We start from the raw sequence: 24739 nt of genomic DNA on the forward strand, positions 1-24739 counted from the left end.
AAATGGGGTATCATCACTCTGAATCCCTAAACCAGACAAAAATACTAAGCTAATGTAGTATACAGCTATATTCAAAAGTATTATATTTAGAATTATATTGTTCCCACAGGTATTTTATGTTAATTCATAGTGCAGCCCATGTTCAGAGGGTGGTCATCTTGTGTTATTGCTTAATAATAGTTGAGGAAAAAGGAGAAAAATGCGGTATTCTATAAAGAAATTGTAATTACTAACAACGACCAGCAGAGGGCAGCGTTCACTGTTTTGTGTGCATGGCATTGGAGGGAGCTTCGCATTCTAAATGTGGAGACAACCGTGTGTGTGAACCACTAATCTGAATATATGACTGGATAGCCGATAGCGGATAGCCCATACTCGTGCATGCCGTTGAAGTCACAGGGCGGCCATCTTGCTCCTTCCATCTCGCGAGCAGACTACTCTATAAACTATATGGTATACGTACAGATTAGACAAGAGTTAGTATAGGGGCGGGGGGTGGGGTGTGTGTGGCGGGGTGTCACTATTTTTTAACGATTAAAAAATTTAAAGAAATTAAAAATATCAAGTAGACAGTATGTGCTCCTTTGAAGACCCCTTTTTCTTTTATCGCTCAGTTCCTTAGACTCCAATATTAAATTTGGCAGAGGCACCTTTTGTTGAATTGCAGTTATAATTCTTTAATTAAAAAATATACAAGTTTCCTCCTGTAAACATCATTAAGCATATAATTTATACATGTATTTAAGGAAAGTTGTAAAATGTCTGAAGTCCTCTTGTTTGTTAGGATGTTTGTAATCTAACCCTTGGTCTTACTTTATCCCAGATAACATCCCAGATAACATTTGAAATTATTCTATTCCACTCATTAAATTGTTTATGTGGTATTTCCACGGGAAGGAATTTAAAAAGAAAGAGAAGCCTGGGTAGTATGTACATTATAATAATATCTATACAATTATACATATTAATTGGGAGTAATGACCAACAATTTAAATCTGCTTTTATAATAGCCGTTAGTGGAGCGTAATTAGAATCAAAGATTTTAGATAAATTATTAGGTATCTGTACTCCTAGATATATGATTACTTTGTTTTTCAAATAAAATGTATTCATCCTGTGAATGTCTCTCTGTGGTGTGTAGTTAGGTCAAAGTTTGTGTTTTGTGTAGGTTTAATTTGTAACCTGAGTATGAGCCAAAGAGTTTCAGCATATAAAATAACTTATATAAACTTCCATTTGGGTCGGTAATAGTTAGCAATATGTCATCCCCGTAGGCACATATTTTATATTGTGTATCTCTGATCATTACACTGGTTATATCTTTATCTTCTCTGATTGCCTGTAGCAGTGGTTCAATAAAAAGTGCAAAGAGTATTGGGCTGATGAGACACCCTTGTAGACAAACTCTGTTAAATACAACAGTTTTCGATAAATTCCCATTTATTTTCATGCTTGCTGCGGGGGAACAGTACAAAGACCTCAAACATCTGATTACTTGATTTTCAAAGCAAAAACTTTCAAGAGTCAAGTACAAATATTCCCATCGGACTGAATCAAATGTTTTTTCAGCGTCGAGACTTATAACTGCAGATTCTTTATGACTGTTTCTCATATGATCAATAAGGTGGAGAGCCCGTCTTACATTATCCTGTGTTTGTCTGTTTTTCACAAAACCTGGTTTGATCAAGGTCAATTAAATCCGGGATTATATCTTAAAACTGCAAAATATTTTCTTTCAGAATTTTAAATTTCTTTTCACACTCTACGTTTGACAAGTTGAGACTCTGTCACACTGTTTTATGCTCTCTCAATTTCAGGAGAAAGGCACCAGTCAGAAGAAAATTATAATGATCCAGCACTTACTTCAATACTAGAGGACTTCTTTATAAATGGGTGATGGGGAAAAAAAAGGTTTTCAGGAGGTGCTTGTATATATCCATCCATCCATTTTCTTAACCGCTTAGTCCTCACAAGGGTCACGGGGGGCGCTGGAGCCTATCCCAGCTGGCTTCGGGCAGTAGGCGGGTCACTCCTTGAACTGGTTGCCAATCAATCGCAGGGCACACAGAAACGAACAACCATCCACACACAATCATGGACAATTTGGAGTGTTCAATTAACCTACCATGCATGACTTTGGAATGTTGAAGAAAATCGGAGTACCCGGAGAAAACCCACGCAAGCACGGGGAGAACATACAAACTCCCAGGAAGGTCGAAGCCCGGACTCAATATCACGTCCTCTGGACTGGGAGGCGGATGCGCTAACCAGTCATCCACCGTGCCATATATATAATCACAATTGGAAACTCATTTTTCAATATACAATCAAACAACAAAACTTTCTCAATTTCTCATTATCATTTTGTAACGTAGCTTGTAAAAATAGGCAGGAAATCCCAGCATGGTCTCAAAATATTAGAATTTATCCATGTAATACTTTATAATTTATTTAATATTGTGATTTGGAACTACATAGGCTATCACCAGGACTTAAAGGATGGTGACAATTTATTATTTTTTTGTGCAAATGCAAGAAATTTCATGACAATAAAACTCAAAACTAGAGATATTATTTTGCAAGAAAAGCTGCAGTGTCTAACAGGTTATCCATCCATCCAACCATCCATCCATACATACATCCATACATACATCCATACATCCACTATCTGAACCGCTTATTATTTTGAAAGACAATAATGAAAAAAGCGTGTCAGATGCATTCACTTAGAGCAGTAAGGTTAAAAATGTAAAGCGTACAGTTAACAATTGGTATAAATACAAATGAAAAACAAAAAGTGTGTGTTTGTGTGTGTGAGAGGGTTGAGTGTCTTCAGTGGTTGATATTGAACAACAGACTAGGCAAAGTCTTCAGGTCCATTTGAGGCAACAGCCATAAGCAGTAGAGCAGCAGCCATAGAACAAACAGCAGATAAGGCTCCCAGCTCCCACTCCAGCTAAACAGGCATATAATCAGAAAGTTATGTACAGTTTGTAATAACTCATTGATTAACAGGTTTTCTCAAACTGAAGCATTTCTTCCATGTATAATACTTAACTATAGTGGTTTGGGGAAAGAGGTAAACACTTGGGCTTTTCGGTGAACCAACAGGTTCTTAATCTTACTGTTGTGTTGTTAATTACAAGCCACTAGGGAAGTAACGGTTTATGTAGTGTTCCCTTGCTATAACACGGTTCACTTTTCACAGCTTTGACTTTTTGTTTTAGTGCAATTTTACATGCCTTTTTTACAGTAATGTACCTATTTTATAACATTTATGAAGGTTTGAACATTGAGAATATTTAAACAAGAAAGAAATGTGAGGAAAATATAAATGCCTCGATGAGAAAAGTGTATAAACTGTGTGGTGAGGGGTTTTAGAGCCTAAAAAACATTTATGATAAATGCAAAATATAAAGCTAACTTCTTTGCGTCTTCTTCTTATTTCATTCATTGCGGATATTTTTTGGAACCTAACCCCAGCGGAAAACGAGGGAACACTGTATTCGTCCAGAACCGTCTCGGTTTGGACGTCACAGTTTGCTGCATACACTCAAATAACAAACGTGTGAGTTCATTGCAGTATCTGCACTCCAAACCAGGTTGAGGTAATGCGCCTAAATCAGTTTGCCAACCGACCATAAACAAAAAAAAAAACATGAAGAAAAAAAAAAGTCGGCATCATGACGTTCAATGAGAACAAATGGGCTTGAAATGTCACTCGGTCACTAAGTTGCGAGCGTTGACGAACGTTGCAAAACTTGGGTTTCGCCAGAGTTCGACAGGATTCAGAATTGGTCCCAATATGTCGCATTTGTGTTCCGAGTTATTTGTAGTTGTTATTCGCATTGTTTTGCCAACATGCACATTTGCTCGTAATCCCATCATAATTCATCGTAATTTGTCATAAAACGTGTCAGCAAAGTTCTTTCCAAGGTCCCATTCATAAATTCACTCTGACGCCCATATACTATGGTTAAAAAATGCTTGTGTTGAGGCAGAGCTCGCTCTGTTTGGAGAAGTGTGACTCCTTGGAGCAGCACATGCATTGAAATTATATTAAAAATAAAAAATAAAATAAAAAATATCTTGCAGAAATGTGTTGAATGTATTTTCTAGATTGTATTTAAATTACAAGTGCTTAATGTGCCCCAGCCTATCATGGGCAGCGCGGGCAGTCAAGCCGGTGATATTCCTCAACAAGATGTTGACGCACGGGCATAAGGCTATATGAACATTATAATATCAATGGCATCTGACTACCTGAAAAAAGGTTTAAGCCGATTAACTCATTCATTCCCAGCAATTTTCACTGAATTAACCCGCTCCTGTTTTACTGTTTTTGCAAGGTCCACAGAATATTCTGTTATATTGCTATTAAAACATGGAATCTACCAAAAAAAAAAAAAGATTAGAGTGAATATTCTGTTCTATTGCTATAAAAACATGGAATCTACCAAAAAAAAGATTAGTCTCTTCTTTCATCAGGAAAAAAGTATTTTGGCATCTGTTTCCGTTTTGCAGCAATTAGCAATAACAATAAAATTAGAGTATCTTCTTTCATCAGGAAAAAAAAGTATATTTGCATCTTTCCATTTTGCAGCAATTAGCAATAATAATAACATCAGAATGAAAATGTGGAAGAAACAGTGCCTCTTCTTCCACCTTGTGATCGTGCCACAGGGGACAGCAGCTTCAGCATAGGCCATAAAAGGGGTATTGGAGGTTCAGTTTCAACTGCAACACTGCCAATCCAGTGGCACTGTCGATACGATATTGGAGAATCACATCAGTTAAGATAGCCTTGACCCTGAGGGATCCCATCCAACCCCTGGGCTCTGCAGCAAGGAGACTTTTAAGCAGCTATGCGCCCTCAGTCCAAGTAAAAGAAGAGTCCAAGTTGGAGTCCAAAGATTCTGCTTTCTCATTGGAAGATGTGTCTATAATTTAGCGTGGTAAGGTTAGGTGAGCACTGTACTTTTCCCACAATATCCTGAGTCGAGGTCAGCAGTGCCCCTGTCCTACTGTACACAGTAAGGTAAGGTAAGGCTTTGTATGACCAATGTTAGCTGATCGCAGGAAACGGAACACGTCTCTGTCGTGGGCGAGCAGCGGAAAAGTAGGAAGAGTGCGGGTGGCGGCCAACTGGGACAACTAGTTGAGCTTGGGACGGCCTCAGGGATGACGCCAGCCGTCAGTAAGGAGCTGTTTGGCCGGTACCAAGTCTTCTAGGCGGGCCACATGGCCTGGCAGCTGTAGCCACCGCTTCCTGATGTTGGTTGAGATGGTGATTTACTTAAGGGATTCCGATGCCCTGTAGCAGGAGCCAGAGGGCTTCACGGTCAAGCGAGTCAAATGCCACCTTCAGATCCATGTATGTGGCAAGGAAAGGCTGTTGGTAATCTCTCCTATGCTCAGCTAGGATCTGAAGGGCGAGGATGCAGTCTGCTGTACATTGTTTAAGTGTGAAAACGGCTTGTTGTGGGTGGCACTTAGAGACGAGATATGGCAGTGGATGTTTGAGGATCACCGATGTTACAACTTTGGAAGGGACGGACAGTAGGGTGAATGGGTGGTAGCACGGTTCCTCTTGTCTCCCTTGTACTTATTGAAGAACAGTACATAGACACAGTGCTGATGCATTATTCTCTGCCACTGATCCTGACTAGAATTCTCTTCAAGCCATTGAGAAGTCATTCTTTATGGCCTTGCTGAATTCCTCCCATGCCTGGCCTTAGCCACTGCCAAAGCCTGCCGATATTCATCAGCTGCCTCCAGGCATTTCTTCATCCTTAGCTCATTTGCTTCCCAAAATGTATAAATATGTTCTATTCTAAATGTTTTAAGTGTCCGAAAGACATATTTATACGTTTTTTATGGGGTTTTTTTTGTTTAAGCAAGAGCATAAAGAAGGCTTTGATGCAGCCTCTCAACTGAAAAGAACGGTTGAAGAAATGGTAGTTATAATACAAACGGCCAGCAGTTGGCAGCAGAGCATAAGAGACCAACCATGTTGAAAAACAGCTCATTTACTCACAATTTCAAATAGATTTGTGAATAATGATGAAACTTAGGTATATTCTAATGCTAATTGCTGCAAAATGGAAACACATAAATATACTTTTTTCTTGATGAAAGAAGAGACTCTAATCTTTCGTTTGGTAGGTTCTATGTTTTTATAGCAATAGAACACAATATGGGCCTTGCAAAATCAGTCAAAATCCAGTGAAACAGCCGGGAGTGAAGGGGATTGCTTCTGTGAAAATGGCTGGGAGAGAATGAGTTAATTAAGGTGTCCCTCACTGCTGGTGTCTATGAACAGTAAAATAGCCCACTCGATATGAGCTCAAAGTTGATTATTCAACAGTGGCCTAAGATGCCTTGGTGCGAAGCACAAAATAGGACACCATTATGTTTGAACGTGGTATTGAAACAACCCGTGCCGATCACAGAACTCTAATTACAAACGGGTGAAGGAACAGTTCTTACCAAAATTCAGAGTCCCCATTATTAGATTTTCTGGAAAACACTCTCATGGTCGTCTGAGTGTTCTGCGACTAGAAGAGGGAAAAAAACAAATGTTCTAAAGTAACTATAATGCAGTCAGCCTAAAAAAAGTAGAAAAAGGAGTGAAAGCCAATGTAAGTAAATTTAACTAGTCTCACCTGAGAGAAATTAATACCCTTCCTTTGACGAAGGACTAGAGGGTTTAGGGTTTCATTCTGACTGGTGCCATCTCTGAAAGGAAAATTCAGATCTGTTGAGGCAGATGTGTAAGTGCAACAGAATAATACAGAACAATAACACACATGATTATTTACCTGTCACACATCACAACAATGCATGTAAAATATTTTTGTACTTATTTTGACTTGAATTGACTTGTTCTGGACTATGTAACAATTATTTTCTGACCATTCATTTAATTTTCATTCCCTATTGTTTGCATGGTCCTTAGGCATATAGAATATAATAGAATAGAATAGAATAGACTTGACATGCTATTTGCACAACTGCATAGCAGTATAGGCACTTTAGAATTCTTGTGTGTTTCTTTGAGTCAGACAAGGAACTAAATTATTGCACATATAGTTAAAAGGCTTAGTATATGTTAAGTGACTATGACAGTGAGGGGGTGTTGTGTCCTGGGGTACTTGTTGCCCTCCTTAAAGGTGTATTCAAGAATTTTCTCGAAAAGTAGAAGCCAAACCTCCGTTTGCCACTTTTTAAAAACTGTGCATGCGGAAGACCATCCTACTAGCGCTCCTGCTCATCCGGGGGAAACGCCTATCAAATGTCGAGAACGTGCAGGCTCATCTTTATCGTTATCAGGTCTTGCTTCATAGAAGGATGTCCTATTGCGGCTCTCAGCCATTTTTAAAATATGTGGTGGGATTGGTGGGGCTACAACGATGAATGGGTGAGTCAGAAGCTCACCAGCTACATGCTACAAACGGTCAAAGTGCACATGCGCAGCTAGGAACAAGCATGCACAACGTCATTATGTCAAATTGATTGACAGGATCAAGAACCAAGATCCCTCTGAAGTCCTGATAGTGGCTTTGTGAGCACAGCAGTCAAGTGTGTTCCACTTCCCTGGCCTAAACACAATTGGTGGGTCTGTGCTTCAACCATCAACCACCATCGGAGGCGTGGCCTAAACCAGAAGTGGGCGTGATAAAAAAAAAACTTCTTTTTTTTTTAAGATTCACTGATTGTCACACCCACGTAATTTCTTGTCCGCATTTGACCCATCCCCTGAGGGAGCGATGAGCAGCAGCAGTAGCCGCGCTCGGGAATCATATGGTGATCTAACCCCACAATTCCAACCCTTAATGCTGAGTGTCAAGCAGGGCAGCAATGGGTCCCATTTTTATAGTCTTTGGTACGACCCGGCCGGGGATTGATCCCACGACCTCCCAGTGTCAGACACTCTACTACTAATCCACTGAGCTAGTAAATGTTAAAAAAAAGAAGTGTGAAATTGATATGGATTAATCAAAAGTTGCTATAATTTTTGTTTATTTGAAAACTATTGCCAAAACAGCCTAATTGAGATTCAAATCAGTGCTTTTGACCACAAAAGTAAAACCTATTTTTTTTAAAGTTGTTTTTAATAAACTCAGAAAATGTATGTGTATGAATAAATATTTACTGAACAGTCTGAAAATGTTTTTTATCACAAAAATAATTTTATCACAATAAAAAAGGAAGTTTTTTTCTTAACTCAGAAAAAACATTTGAAAATATGTGATACTGCTGAATACAGCACATGGAGAAGGAAATAATGCAACATGGCTTTTCTTTTTTTATTGTTTTTTTACGTGTGCACATTGAGCACTTGTAAAACATGAAATACAAATAATTTGTATTTCATATTTTTCAAGTGCTCAATGTGCTCACGCACAGTCAAGCCGGTGATATTCCTCCACATTCCAAAACGCAACATGATGTCGCTAAAGCTATAAGAACATTAAAATATAAATGCGATCTGACTCCCTGAAAAAAAAAAAGGTTTAAGCTGTTTATGTGTCAAAATGATGACATACCATGTACGCTGTCATATTGGACTATTTTGTGCAACGCGTCGTCACGATGACCTTGGTGAGCAGGTGACAACACGGCTGAACCTATTCCTGGTCTATATTGTGCTATAAAAAATGGCTATGGCGTCATCAAGTAACCTATTGACATAATTTGGATAGCACTCCTGCATCTCAGGTTACATAGGCTATTCTTCCTTCAGAAAGAAAGGGGGAAAAGTACATTTGGACACACAGCCAAACCGTGTTTATGTGCGCAACCGGTCCGTGATGGTGGCGTTATGAATGAAAGCGTGTACAATATAATATATATTTTATATATATTCTTCTAATGTTTTTAGCCCACCAGAATTTATGGACACATCTGCTATTGATAGTCTGAAAATATTAGAACAAATTTCGCAGGGTTTTATATTTATTATTACTATTATTATTAATTGTTCACGTCATGATGGCTCAATCCCGTTTGTCTGTAGATAAACATTACGTCACTTCATGTAAAAAAAAAAAAAAAATAAATAAAAAAACACGATTTAAAAACACGAAAATTTATGAGTACATGTGCGCAGACATGTGGTATCATAGTCTGGGTTAGGGTTATTGTGTTTGTGGAATGTGAGTTAAGAAACAAAATGCACCTGCTTTTATCCATCTCAGGGAGCAGCCATTTTGCCACTGACTGCTGACTAAAATCACACATAGTTGCTCAGGGCTCAGATAACCAATCAAGGCTCGCCAGCTTTCTGAAGCTGAGCCCTGATTGATCATCAAACTGTGATGTCATTTACAGTCTACAGCAAGTGGCACAATTGCTACTCCCTCAGATGGATTAAAGGGGGTGTTGCCTGGAGGGCTGTTGGGCATGTACACACCACGGTGGCATAGCAACGACTTCAGATTCAAGAAGTGACGTTCGTCTCAGTCAACAGCCAAATTATGTTTATCCTAGTGTTTAACCTGAAGATGGCGTACACAGACAATGTTTGCCCCATATTCAAACTCTCAACAAACATGCACTAAAATGTCAAAATAATATAATGGACATGTAGACACCCGTTTATACAGCTCATTAGCAAAAAAAAGAAGTTATTTTGGTGTTGAGTACCCCTTTAAGTATATAGCACATACATTTTCAGTTCATCCTCAAAGGGATCATCCAAGCGGGATGGCTCATCTTTCACTCATAAAAACTTTCATTATGTATCAGGTAAATAATATTAGCATGCATTTTCAATTTCATCCATTTTTTTCATTTTGCAGAAATCAGTAAATAACCAAATAACTAATATCCGCCCCTTCAGTATTTCAATATAGCCACACCTCCACTCCCTCTTCCCATGTATTGGTGGGAGTCAGTGCAGAGACAGAACAAAACAAAATCATTCAAAATCATTGTACATACTACATACATTGCTCATAATTTCCCAAAACAGCTCTTAATCAACACCAACATTTAAGTTGACGTCTCTACTTATGTCTACTTCAACAGTTGCATGCACCCGTCTTGAGAATATCCACACTGAGACAGAATTCCTGCCAATCCTTGCATATTGTGACATCTAAACAAGGCCATCAAATGAGAGACAGTCATAGAACTCTTCCCTTGCTGACTATGTTCCTGAGAAAATCAACACACCTGTGGATCATAATGATGAAACGGAAACAACATAGGATTTATTATAGTTGCATTGACTCAGTATGTGGGGAAATTAAAAATTTCGACCTGGATAGAGGCACTCAATGCCCTAGATCCTGTGCAAGCCACATTCTTGGATGTCAGCAAGTTGAAGCCTTTGATTGACCTCACCAAGACAACTGCTCTGAACTCTGAATTTGAGTTGGCCTGCAACTTTCTCAGGACACAAATAAAAGTCTCTTCACCAGTTGACGAGAAGTGGACAATAAAACAGGTGATTGCTATTGCTAGCCTAATATTATCATATTAGATCATGACTGTGATGGGGTTGTTTGATTCTATCAGGCCAGGTGTCCTGACTCCAACTCCATTGATGGTAAACTACAAACATAAGCCAGGAGCCTAAGAATGCCCTCTGTCAGTCAACTCTTGACGTGGGGCCAGGGTCTGGTAGGAGGCTACAGTTTTAGAACTGTTTCTTCTCTCTCCCAACTATTCACATTGAGCGCTGCCATAACTCAACCTTCCTCTCTGGATATCTGCGCATTGGTACAACAATCAAGGCAACTCATACCCCAAAGGACAGTCGCGCTCGTATGAGCTCACAGCAAGAGATCTCTTGGATCAAGGGAGAAACGTATCATTTTGTTGACTGTGATCTAGTGTTAATTTCCTCAACGAAAACTAAACAAAAATAAATTTGTCAACACACATTTTTCACCGGACTAAAACTAGACTAGAGTAAAACCTCTCATTAATAAACAATAACTGGGACTAAATCAGAAGGTATTTTGTCGACTAATGAAGACGACATGAAAATGTACTTCACTTAACAAAAAACGGACAAAAATTTATGGACGTTTTAGTTCATGAAAAAAACGAGACGAAAATTAGATGATTTAGTAAAATCTTGTCACTGTGACACTGTCATGTCACACATGGTGAAACCCCCCCTTTCAAATCTGCAGCTAGTGAATGCAACAAGGACAAACACATGGGACAGACAGGAGGTGGATTCACAGTGAAAGGCTAAAAAAAAAGTAAATTATAGTACGTAAAATAACATAAGGTTAACATTAATCCAACGGCTATAACGTTCTAACAATAATGTTAATCCGACCGCTAACTAATGCTGGCTAACCTAATAGCTCATAGCATGGTGCCATAGTAGCCACTTGTTGATATACTGTGATGAGTGTGAAGTTTTTCATCAAAAAGATGAAAAAACATTTTATGTGATATAGTTTTAGATCTGAAATGTTCAAAAAACTGCTGGAAAAAAAAATATGGGTTAAATGATTGTCCTGACTAAAATTAGACTAAAACATTGACAGTTTTTGTTGACTAAAACTAGACAAATAAAATTATGTTTTCTTGGACTAAAATAAAGACTAAAATGCTAGATTTATAGTCGACTAAAAATTTCCTAAATAAAAACGGATGAGGTTGACTAGCTATGATAAAAACGAACAAGCATGATTGAAACTAGACTAAAACTGAGACTAAATTTAAAAATGGCAGATAAAATTAACACTACTGTGATCGTGCATATTATTGTGTGAACTTGTAATGACTGCAGTTCTGTAAATAATGTTTTGGCTTACTTTATTTTGTTTATTTTCATCACAATTTGTCAATACATTGTCCACCTGAATCAAACATTTGGATCTTGTCTTTAATTACTGCCTCTGCCCTCTAGTAGCCAAATCTAGAATAATCTGATATAGCCCAGTTACGTTACGACGCACCCATTACAATAACCTAGCATTGCTCAAACAATTGTTACATTTCTTGGTGAGCTATTCAGGGGGGCAGTTGTGCAGTAAATATTACTGATATTCATTTTCACCGGTTCAGTGTTTCTCATCATGGAGGTTTTTGATAACCTTGAAATAAAAATTCCAAATGCAGTACTTGTCGATGGAGCAAGTGGTCTTTGTGCGAAGAAGTAACTGATTTTCTTGCACAGTATGGCAATATAAGGCAGAATGTCGTTATTGAGAAAACTGGAACTGAATTTGATTATCACGTTGTGGAGTTTAATTCTGGTTCAGCATTGGTGAAGCTATCACCATTGCTCCCATACACTTACTTTTCCGAAGACGGTAACAATTTTTTTTTGTATGTGTGTGTGTGGGTTGGAAGGGGGTGGAGGGTTGTTTCTTGTTTTTTGTTTTCTGTTTGGAAAATATGGAGGCTCATATACGGGTGTTAATATCAAATCAATAAAAGCATAAAAGAGTAAAACAGCAATGTACCAATCTATAATAAGATCAATCAACATTGCAATACCATATAAGATAAACTCTAATAAACTGAAACTCATTCAGACTCCCCCACCAGCTCATACATACACACACCACCCCTATACACCATGCAGAGTAATGACAGTGGAATACATATATGAAGTCTAATCAATAAGTAATAAATAGCAGTGATTAAAGGGTGGACATAATGCAGTGGTTAGCAGTTTTGGAGTCTGACAGCTTGTGGATGGAAGCTGTTCGCCATCCTGGTGGTTCTGCTTCGCAGGCTTCTGTATCTTTTGCCTGATGGCAGTAGTTCAAAGTACTTGTGCAGTGGGTGTGATGGGTCCCTGATGAAGGTCAACCCCCTCCTCCTACAGTGGCTCTGAAATAGCTCTTCTACAGAGGGGAGTAACCCTCCAATCACCTGTTTTGCTCCTCTCACCTATCCTCTGTAGGGCTTTTTTGTCTGACACACTGCAGCTGGAATACCACGTTGATATGCAGTATGTCGGAACGCTTTCAACCACGCCCCTGTAGAAGGTTCTAAGAACGTTGGAGGGAAGGAAAGTCTGTCTCAATTTCCTTAGGAAATGCAATCTCTGTTGGGCCCGTTTGGTGATGACTGTAGTGTTATTGCTCCAGCCCAGGTCCTGGGAGATCTGCAGTCCAAGGAACTTGATAGTTTCTGCTCTCTCCACTATGCGACCACTGATACAAAGGGCTTTGTGCTCAAGTATAGATTTACGAAAGTCAATCATCATCTCTCTCGTCACAACAGATTATGTTTGTGACACCAGTCCTCCAGTTCTTTTACTTCTGTTCTGTTCATTGACTCCTCGTTTTCCCAGGTGAGTCCCACCGCTGTGGTATCATCTGCAAACTTAATGATTTGATTACCCTTTTGTCTTGTTACACAATCATGTGTCAGCAATGTGAAGAGAAGAGGGCTGAGAACACATCCTTTGGGGGATCCTGTGCCCAGTGAGATGGGGCTGGATATGTTGTTTCCAACATTAACAGTTTGAGGTCTCTCAGTCCAGTATCCAGAGACAGATGGTATTGTCTAGATCAATCTGAAGGAGTTTCTTCACCAATTTCAGGGGAATGATGGTATTAAATGCTGAACTCTGAACTGAAAAGTCAATATACTGAATTCTGGCATAGGTGTTTTTCTGATCCAGATGAGAGAGGACAGAGTACAAGGTGGTTGATATTGCATCCTCTGTAGAGCAGTTAGGGCGATAAGCAAACTGGAAGGGATCAAATGAGGCACGGAAGCAGGCTGTGATGTGTGACTTGACAACTGCCTTTTTGGTCACTGGAACAATGGTGGAGGCCTTGAAGCATATTGGGATCGTTGCGTGACTGATGGAAATGTTAAAAGTCTATTATAAAAATAAAATTACTAAAATAGTTCTCAAATGTGTAAAAGACATGTCTGTGACATGCATTCGTCAAAATTGATTTTGGATCTAATATTTTTGCTGTCTCTAAATCAGCCCAAAAATGCTCTGTTCATAACAGCCTGTTTTAGGGGTGTGTCACTTTTATGTAAATAGCTGCACTAGGCCACGCCTAGGTCATACCCTTTTCGCTCAAAGAGGCAGTGATTTAGGTCATGGTAGCTATGTGCTTATGTTGTGAAGGGAAACGACTGACCATGGGAGCAGAAGAAAATAAAAATACGGACATATATTTTACACATTTGAGAACTATTTTTAATATATGGAAAAGTGGCATAACATTTTACTTTGTATCTTGACAAAACAATACACAACCGCTTCAAATTATCCAACCACCGTCTACTATATCATATTTGACCTCTTGTAACCAAACACCTCCACATGACAAATGTAGATCCCACTTCAGGCACTAAACATACACCAGTAATATGGTAGAAGGTCCACATCGCTTATTAGAAAGGATAGGAAGGAAGGCTAAATCAAAAATGTTCAACTTACATCTCTCCCGTTTGCAGTCGTGTCTCACTGTTGAGACCGATCCATTATGTTTAAACGTGTTGCAAATCTAGCTCTGAACAGGCATTCACTAACAAAACAGTCCTTTGAGAAATTATGTCGGTACACATCCTTCAAAAATAAAATTAATCCACTGTCTTTTCAAAAACTTGGGACGAAGGAAGCGAGCACTTTTTCCTGGTAATTGTTTGCCCTCTTCACGGATCCATTGGCGAGCAGGGAGAGAAAAAGAAAGAAGCAGCTAGCTTTTCGAATTTCAGTGGGTGTGACAAACCTTTACCAGAGATGGTGCTACTAACCCGAGGGGGCTGGGTCGAGTGCACTTCAGTGTCTTTTTGACATCACTAAATCACGGAAATTTAATCTGCCCATTTGAGGCACACAGAAAAAAGGAGAAAGCTAAAGAAGTCGCGGACGGACTTTTTTCATACCTGGTTGGATTGTAGACAGGCCGGGGGATGCATATTATTTATAGAAAACCCCACTAAGGTGCATTTTTATACTATTGGCATTTAAAGATATCAGTCAGGACATCCGCTAGCTCTCCAGTGCAAACTTTGAGAACTCGTCCCGTGATGTTGTCCGGGCCTGCAGCTTTACGCGGATTGACCCTGGTCAATGAGAACATTGAATTAATATTAATTGATAAATGTTTACATTCATAATGACAAGACAAATTCTGTTTACGCAAATGTTTATTTTCAAATAAAGATGAAGCCTTCAAGTGATAAAAACATTTCAACTCAGGCTGCCAAAACAACATTCCAAAAAAAGAAAAGTCTATGTTACTTAAAAGTAACAACTCTGCTCCAAGTTGGGTGGGTTTCGTTATTTAAGTCCCTCCATTCCTTCTCCACCACCACCTCAGTCTTCCTCTGCTCCTTTGTTATTTTCTCCCTCCAATCAGCCAGACCTGCTTTAATCAAGGGTTCTAACCGACCACACCTGTTGGTGTTGTGAGGCATCCTGGGAGATTTGGGCTATTTTGGTGCGAGTCACTGAATTCTGGAAAGGATTGTCCCTCCACTACACGTCCCCTCGTAATGCCATATGCTCTAAAGAGTTTTACATAAACTGTATGATGGAAAAATGTTTTATTTTTCAAAGTATTTTGAAACAAATATGGTCCCTCTATATCTTAGTGTCCTAAAAGTTCATATCTAGGCATCCTGCCTAGGAATCTGTCCTGCTGGTGTAACAAAGTAAGGCCCAATTCCAATACCGCCCCTTACACCCGTCTCGTTCCTCCCCCTTAGGAATGCGCGTTAACGCGGACAAAGGAGTTTCCCAATTCTCCGTAAACTGTAAGGTTAGGGTTATAGACAAGGGCTGCAGGTCCCTTTTCACGAAGATAGAAGTCGACCTCCCTAGGTTCTCCCTTTCTACAGTCACGCCTCCTTGGCAAGGCGGAAGCAATGGCGGAAGTAATGGTGACACCAGGAAATAACAAAATGCAAGAGACACATAAATATAAGTATGCTAATATTTATTGAATGTCATAGTAACGATAGTGTTTTTATTGAATGTTCAGGCTTTGGGAGTAATGGAATACAAAGACTCAACTTTAAATTTGAAGAAACATTTACAGGTAAGATCGCTAATATTAGCTAAAGTTACTGTCCGTTAGCGAAGCTTCTACCTATGAAAAATATTTTGAAACTGTGTGGTTTTGAATTTGATATAATGGGCTAGGAGGTATTTGTTAAACAATAGCGGTGTTTGTTGGCAATTAAGTCGGTGCCTGCCTGCTAGGCTGTCCCAGTGTTGGTGTAGCATTGAGATATACGGTACTTACATCAATGACACAAATAACTGAAATGTTAAGGCAACTTGTTGGCTACATGGTTAACTAAAGATTAGACAGAAAAGACCAGAGAAATACTATATATGTTCAATGTATGGAACATTTAAGATCAATGGAGGTTTTTAGGCATTTTGACAGCTTCCACCATCACTGTCTCTGATGCATTTGGCTGATTAATGGTCACCACTAATAAATAAATATTGAGTAAAAAATGTCAAAAAGGGTCAAGAGATAAATAAATAGTATGCTGGGACAAGCGAGTCACCTCTTTAGCTCTTATAACACTAGTGACTAATATTTTTAATGACGATGGTTATTGTTATTGTTTCTATCGTTAGTTAGTGAAATACTGAATTGATTATGCATACTCTGTAGTTGTTTTAATTTTTAATTTGTGCTTTGTGTTTTTGTAGAGAAAGCACCCAAGACGCTTGCTTGTGACCAAGGAAGACACCAGTCCATCTGAGATAAATGAACAGCCTGGTGCCTCTGAAAAAGGAGAAGAGCAAGAGGTCTATCATCCTCCATTAAAACAAGTAAAACTTGAACTTGGACACAGGACAACCCAGAGTGCTATTAGTGGACTTATATTTGACTTTGTGATCGATGATGTTTAGCCTTTCTCCTTGGTTGAGCAACCTTCATTTAAAAAAGCTTATAGCGGGAATCAGTGGTGGGGGAAAAAGTCATGTGCAGAAAGATGCTAGTGCTGAATATTGAAAGTGAATTTGCTGCCATGAAAGATAATTTGACTTTAACACTTGATAAAGTGACGTGTTTGCACAACAGCAGACTTATGGACGGCACATAACAGAAGTTTTTTGGTATGACATGCAACTGGATCGAGAAGGGCACTTTGGAAAGGAAGTCGGCAGGACGAGCCTGTGCATGAGTAAAGGGAAGGCATACCTTTGATGTCCTTGCTGTGAAATACATGCAGACTACAAGTTGCAATCCAAAGTAAGGGCCACAGTTACTGACAATGGAAGTAATTTGTAAAGGCTTTCCGTGAATTTGAAACAACTGAAGAGGAAGCATCAGATGAATTTGATGATGGAGAAGGTTTTTGTATATGGATACGGTATTGGAGACGGAGGGAAATGAGGACCTTCAATTATTCCTGTCCCCTCATCAACGATGTGCAGCGAACACACTAAACCTGATTGCCACTAATGAAGTGGATAAAGCAGCATCAAAAGGGCTGTCCCGTAAAATTTACCCAAGTGCAGTGGGAAAATGTGCTTCTAAATGGAACAAAGCACATCGCTCATCAGCAGCTGCAGAAGTTGTACAGGATATTGCAAGCATGAGGGTGACTGTTCCATGTATCACAAAATGGAGCTCTGAGTACATGGCTATTGCCAAACTGACTGGACTTGAAGAAGATCAGCTGGGTGACCTCTCCTCAAGATTGGGCGTGGCGAGGCTGAACCCTCATGAGATAACTTTTCTCAGAGAATATGTACCTGTTTTACAGTTTTACAGCCTCATGCTCAATCCATTGATCTTCTGCAGGGAGAGCAAAAGTGCTATCTTGGGTTCCTCATTCCAACAATCTTGAGCCTCAAATCTAAACTCTCTGAGAAACTTCCACAGGTGGCGTACACAGCAAACTTAATTTCTGCAGTCATTGATGCAATTCATTGTCGCTTTGGTGCCATGCTGAGTAGCCATGATGCAAAAATGGCAACAACTACTATGCCAAAATTTCGCATGTGTTGGCTTCCAGTTGAGAAGAAACAAGATATGCACAACATATTGTTTCACAAGGTAGCCTCTTTGGAATCTAGAGCATCTCCTACAGCTGCAGTGAACACTATCAATGAGACTGATGGATCAGATGACAATTTTTTCCGTGTTTGGGAAGACTAACGCTGACAGAAGCACAGCAGAGGAAGAAGTTCAGCGGTTCTTGAATAATAATGTGAAGAGCATGGTTTCTCTAAATGCATTTACTTTGGTTAAACAGCTTTTTATGAAGTACACTACTACCCTACCTTCCAGTGCTCCAGTTGAACGCCTCTTAAGTTATGGTGGAAACATACCTCATCTAGTAGCAGAATGTCTGATGACCACATGGAGCAAGTTCTCTTTCCTTATAACAGAATGTTTTGCCCAAAGCAGGGTTTTGATTGAATGTAGGCCTACATGTTTTTGTAGAACTTTAAAAAAAATATATAATAATGGTGTATTTTATTTATTTAATAAATAGCCTCTTGATTTGTTTAAGAATGTTTCAGTTGCTTTTGTTGTAAATGTAAGAGAGAGTATTTTGTGTTTGTCAAAGGAGAATTTCTATTTTGTATACTGTAATTTAGGCTTATTTAAGTTCCATCAGTGGACACCTGATTTGTTGAAATAGAAAACAAGTGTGCCATTAAAGATTGAAGTTGGGGAAGATTTTTGTTTACCCTTTAAGGGGCATACTCTACTTTGTTTTGTACACTGTTTTAGACAAAACATACTTTTAATTCAGAATTTACAATTTCCCTGCCTGAATTTAATTAATGGTTTTAGCACTACACATGCAAAAAAAATTCCCTACTGCAGTCCATAAAATGTAAATATTTCAAATTAAGCTTTAAACACACAGCTTAACAAACACCCTTTAATAATGTTAGGTAGCAAAAATTTAAACATTAAAAAAATATTAAAAACGAAATCTGTGTTGCTATGACAACTTTTGTTCATTTCACATAATAGTATATTATTTCCTACTGTATTCAGCAGTATTTTCCCAAGTTTATATAAAAAAAAACTTGTTCTGTAAATAGTTTATTTGCTATTGTGATCAAAACAGTGAATATTCATTTTGAGACTGTTCTGTAAATATATATTCATACTCAAAAAGATTCCTGTTCTGAGTCATTAAAAAAAGACATGTTCTAAATAGTTCCCTTACTATTGTGATAAAAAAGAAGTGAATCTCAATTTTCAGAGTGTTCTGTAAATATTTATTCATACACATAAATGTTCTGAGTTTATAAAAACTTTTTTGAAAAATAGTTTTTTTGTGATCAAAAGCTTTGATTTGAATATTTATTAGGCTGTTTAGTCAATCATTTTCAAATACCGGTAAACAAAAAATACAGAAACTTTTGAAATTTGAGGAATTCATGCAGGCGCTATAGCATATGTCACGTGGTGTGTGTGTGTGTGTGTGTTTGTGGTTGGGGTCACATGACAGGTGATGTATGCTTCAAATAGACGCGCTTCTCGGTAGTACGTGTGATTGAGTCGAGCTGGGTAGCCGTATTTTTTGTTGACCGCATGATGGCACAAACGCAGGGCACATGAAATGTTGATCCGCATGGCACATGAAATGTTGATCCGCATGGCACATGAAATGTTGATCCGCATGGCACATGAAATGTTGATCCGCATGGCACATGAAATGTTGATCCGCATGGCATTGCTCCACCATTCAAGTTGTGTGTGATCGTGAAAGGCGGATTAAACTAAACAAAGAGCATTCAAGACTCGTGCCTCTTTTGACAAGCCGACATTGCGACACAGCGCCTTAGCAAGTACAGGACCCACCGTCTCTCTCTCGGAAGCGATAAGGAAGCTTGGAGTTGCTACATTTTTGTCAACAAAAAAATGGCATTTAAGGAAAGCCATTGATGCCAATCAAGCGACGAATGAGCCCGGACAAGTGCCACCGCTTGTCACGCAGTCACGCCGCTCACGCGCAGCGCTGCGCCACACCCAAACGCTACTTTGAGAAGAACAGGTAAGCCACCTGCTTCTTGTTTGCCTGTGGATAAGGAATCCGAGTTGTGGGCATGAAATGTTGGAGTGTCTTCCTGCTGGAGAGCAGCTGAATGAATAAATGATCATCGGATAAAGTTGTCCTGGTGATTGCCATGCGTGCGCTTGAGTGAAGTCCGCTGTTGTGGATTAAATAATGCGATGCAATTGGAGTTTGAAAATAGTTAATTGATACTGATGATGATGATGATGACTGCTGTTTTTTTGGAATGAAGTGCCCTTACATCACACACTGTGCATTCATTTGACACATTTTTGGAAAGCTGAATAAAAAGGAGGACAAAATGAGTCAAACAAATAGTGTAAGTGGTGGAACCTCATGTTCTGAAATGGAAACGGGAAAAAGGAGAAAAAGCATTTGAACACAAGTTGGAAACATTGCAAAATAAACGCAAAGGATTTGTAAATAAAATAAAAGGATTGATACCAGACATGAAAGAGCTCATGAGACAAGAGGAAAATTAATTCCACTTAAAATAATTATTGGGGACATTGAATAAACTTTGTGAATGTGCTTACAGTGTTCATAATGAATTGTTGCCACTACTGCCACGGGATGAGGTGGACAAACAAGTCGAATGGTTGTCAAGTGTAATGAAATATACTCAAACATTTCAAAATGAAACAAGACGCTGGATACAAGAAACTGAACAACAGGAAACAACTGAAATTAATGAGACAAAGTTTATTGTGGAACAAACAGTTGTTGAACAAATAAAACAAAGCAACCTGCATCAAATGTTTGTGATGCAAATGAAGATGACATAAAACCAAGTGACAGTATTTCCAATATTGGATCCCATAAAACCTCCCGAAGTATGCGCTCTACAACTTCATCTGCACGTTTAAGAGCTGAAGCTGAGCTGGCTGCTTTAGCCACAAGACAAATACTTTTGGATGAGAAACATACCCTGGAAGAAGAGGAACAACAATTACGCAAAAGGAAGGAACAATTACAACTAAATACTGAAATTGTGGAGAAAATGGAAATATTAAACATACTCAAAACACAAAGTACAGCAAGCAGTAAAAGCTCAATAAAGGCTTTGGATGGAATGAATTCATATTTGGAAAAAGCCAAGTCTCAGCAGCAACTCAACGCGAATGCAGATAAATTCCATCCAGCAACTGGTGCGAAACGGAAAATAACAAACAATGATGGAAAACGATTCAACCCACTGTGATGGATAAAACATCCTCATACAACAAAGTTCATCAACCTGTGTTCAAAACAGAACCAACTAACACTCAGTATTTTCCTCAACAACCCATCTCAAATACAAATACACGTAATGTGGGAAATGATGATCTTGGCATTATGAGGAAGCAAAATGAAATAACTCTGCTTATACAACAGCAAAGTCTCGCAGCTTTACCAAAGCGAGGGATCCCAGTATTTGATGGAGAACCATTGCAATATCACACATTTATGAAGGCATTTGAAAATGGAGTGGAACAAAACACAACAAATAATTCAGATTGTCTATTTGGAACAGCATACTAAAGGACATGCAAAACAACTTGTGAGAAGCTGTCAATACATAGACCCAGTTTACGGCTATCCAAAAGCCAAAACATTACTGAAAGAGCAGTTCGGTAATGAACAAAAGATTGCTTTCATGATCTGCAATAAAACCAGAAGATGTGAAGGAACTACAAGACTACAGTTTATTTCTCAGAGGATGCTGTAACGTTATGGAAGATGTATAATATATCCATGATTTGGACATGCCTTCAAATATGTTATACATCATAAACAAGTTTCCATACAAGCTCAGAGACAAATGGAGAAGCCAAGCTTGTGATCTACAAGTGAAAGTCAGAATGCTATCAGATCCTGTTTTTGGCAATATACAAGACTCTCCTACAATGACAAATAAAGGAATGTACAAACAAAGTCTACAACCTCATTCTAAAAGAACGAGCTTTGCCACCACCGTTGGACGTGTGGATAAAAAACCTCAACCTGTGAAGACAGTTAAAGAAATCAAAACGCCCAAAATTAATACATGCATTTTTTTGGTGGTGCAGGACACACCCTAGTCACGTGTGTACTGTTGGGTAGAATAGCATGAGAAGAAAATTGAATTCTTTTTTTTTTCTGGAGAAAAAGAAAAAAGAAAAAATTTAATTCTTAAAGGAAAATGGCATTTGCTTTGGCTGTTTGTAGTAAGCATTGTCACAAAAGGATTTCTTGTTCAAAGTGCAGCCTGAAACACCCGACTTTACTCCACAGAGAGAAGGAGTCAGAGCATGTTAAAAGAGAGGTGGAGGTTGGTGTCGATCGGCTGGTGTCAAGCGATCTTACAGGGGCTGGAGAGCAAGGCTGTAAACTGCCAATCGTGCCTGTCCGGTTGAAATCAAGAAAAGGATGCAAAATTGTTACCACTTATGCTTTTCTGGATTAAGGGAGCACAGCGATGTTTTGCAATGGAAAATTGCAACTCACAGGCAGGAAAGGACGCATTATGTTACGCACTATGGGTCAGCAAAAAATTGTGAGCAGCAATACAGTGTTGGGATTGGAGGTGGCTGCGCTACACGGGGACACATTTATTGAGTTGCCCAAAGTTTACACACAGGAATCCATGCCAGTGTACAAAATAAATATTCCCACAAAAAGGGATATTCAAAAATGGCCTCATCTAAAACACATTCACCTACTGCAAATCGATGCAGGAATTGAGCTCCTGATTGGAAGTAATGTCCCAAGAGCCATTGGAAGTGGTGTCATATGTAGATGGAGGACTGTTTGCCACAAGGACTATACTGGGATGGACAGTGAATGGACCTACCTCTATGAAGCAGCAATGAAAGAGACAGTAAACAACCACAAGTTGCTGGCAACAGGATCTCTGTTGTGATCCTAGAGGAGCTTTGGCAACAATTCAAGAATGACTTCCCCGAGAACGCTTTGGATGACCAACCTCCCATGTCAAGAGACGATCAGTGTTTTCTGGAATAAGTAAACAGAACTGTAAAACAAGTAAATGGCCAATACCAGCTCAGCCTTCCATTAAAACGAAACACCATCTGCATGCCTGATAACAGAAAAATGGTGGAGCATCGTTTACAACAGCTCAGACGGAGGCTTCAGAAGAACACAACATTCTACGAAGACTGTGTGACATTTATGAACATTCTTTTTGTTAAATGCTATGCTGAGAAGGTGCCTGAAGAGGACCAGAACCGTGCTAATGGAAAGGTGTGGTATATTCCACACCACAAAGTCTAACATCCCACCAAAGCAAAACTGAGGGTTGTGTTTGACTGTGGAGCAAGTTACCAAGGAACGTCACTGAACGCGCAACTTCTCCAAGGCCCTGATTTAACAAGTTCCTTGATCGGCGTGGTGGCCCGCTTCAGAAAGGAACCTGTGGTGATAATGGGTGACATTGAGTACATGCTTCACCAAGTAAGAGTAACCCCTGATGACACAGATTTGCTCAGATTTCTCTAGTGCAGAGGTGGGCATCGAGGGCCGCAGTCCTGCAGGTTTTGCGTGTTGCCCTTCTCCAACACAGCTGATATATGATCAGCTCATCAGCAAGCTCTGCATAAGCCTGATAACGATCCTGTTGATTGGAATCAGCTTGTGTTGGAAGTGAGAAACCTACAACACCTGCAGAACTCCGGCCCTCGAGGATCGAGATTGCCCACCTCTGCTCTAGTGGCAAGATGGAAATTTGGAGGAGCAACCTCTTGAGTACCGAATGAGAGTGCATATATTCGGAACCACATCATATCCCAGTTCTGCCAACTATGCCCTCCGAAAGTGTGCAGATGACTATGGGCATCACTATAGTCAGCAAACGGTACACAAGATGCGTCACTTTTTTTATGTTGATGACTGCCTTGTTTGCATATCTACAGAGGAAGAAGCTGCGTCATTACATCGGGAACTGGTCTCTTTATGCTCCAAGGGAGGATTTTCTCTCACAAAATGGATCAGCAATAGAACAAGTATGTTGGAAACCATCCCTGTGACACTGAGAGCGAAAGGGAATGAGCAGCTGGACATGGAATTAGACGCTCTGCCTGTGCAAAGAGTGCTTGGACTTAAATGGTCAATCTGACTCATTTCAGTTCAAGGTTAAGATTAAGGACAGCCTGCTGACCAGAAGAGGAATGCTATCCACCATAGCTTCCATTTATGATCCTCTTGGAATGCTGAGCCCTGTGATTTTGACAGCCCAAAAAATCCTGAGAGACCTGTGTAGGAGAGAAATGGGCTGGGACAAAACCGTACTCCCGAATCAGTTGCCAGGGCATCGCTGAAACTGACACAGAAACTCCATATGCTGGACAAGTTGGATGTTAACAGGTGACTGAAACCGCCTCAGTTTGGAGAAACCAGTGCAGCCCAGCTGCACCACTTTTGTGATGCTAGCGAGCATGGATACGGAACAGTCTGGTGTCAACGAACAAGAACTCTGACGTACACTGTGCTTTTGTGATGGGGAAATCTCGAGTTGCTCCGCTAAAACTTGTAACTATTTCCAGGATGGAGCTAATAGCTGCAACTATGGCCAGCCGCATGGATGTCCTCTGGAGAAAGGAACTGCTGATGGACCTTGTGGATTCTGTATTTTGGACGGACAGTGAATCTGTCCTTAAGTACATCAGGAATGAGACCTCACCTTATTAAGTATTTGTGGCTAACTGGGTCTCACAAATCCTCAAGGCTTCTTGTACCACACAGTGGAGGTAGGTCGACACTGCAAACAATCCAGCAGACATTGCCTCCAGAGGGGTGA

At 39.5% G+C, this 24739-nt stretch overlaps 1 protein-coding gene across 2 annotated transcripts in view; it reads right to left on the reverse strand.

The window, feature by feature from the left end:
- Window positions 1–1422: 1422 nt before the first annotated feature.
- The window catches only part of clmna (calmin a), a 74852-nt gene continuing 51535 nt past the window's right edge, over window positions 1423–24739 (reverse strand). The window contains exons 11-13 of one of the 2 annotated variants that reach the window (XM_077560983.1): window positions 6666–6738; window positions 6490–6557; window positions 1423–2956 (exon numbers count right to left, since the gene is read on the reverse strand). In XM_077560983.1, the coding sequence (XP_077417109.1) occupies window positions 2833–2956; window positions 6490–6557; window positions 6666–6738 (265 nt within the window). In that variant the 3' untranslated portion in view covers window positions 1423–2832. Of the gene's footprint in view, window positions 2957–6489; window positions 6558–6665; window positions 6739–24739 lie in introns of those variants that run through there. The other variant, XR_013293498.1, reaches the window with a different exon arrangement.

Source organism: Vanacampus margaritifer, chromosome 1 (assembly GCF_051991255.1).
Source record: "Vanacampus margaritifer isolate UIUO_Vmar chromosome 1, RoL_Vmar_1.0, whole genome shotgun sequence".
Lineage (NCBI taxonomy): Eukaryota > Metazoa > Chordata > Actinopteri > Syngnathiformes > Syngnathidae > Vanacampus > Vanacampus margaritifer.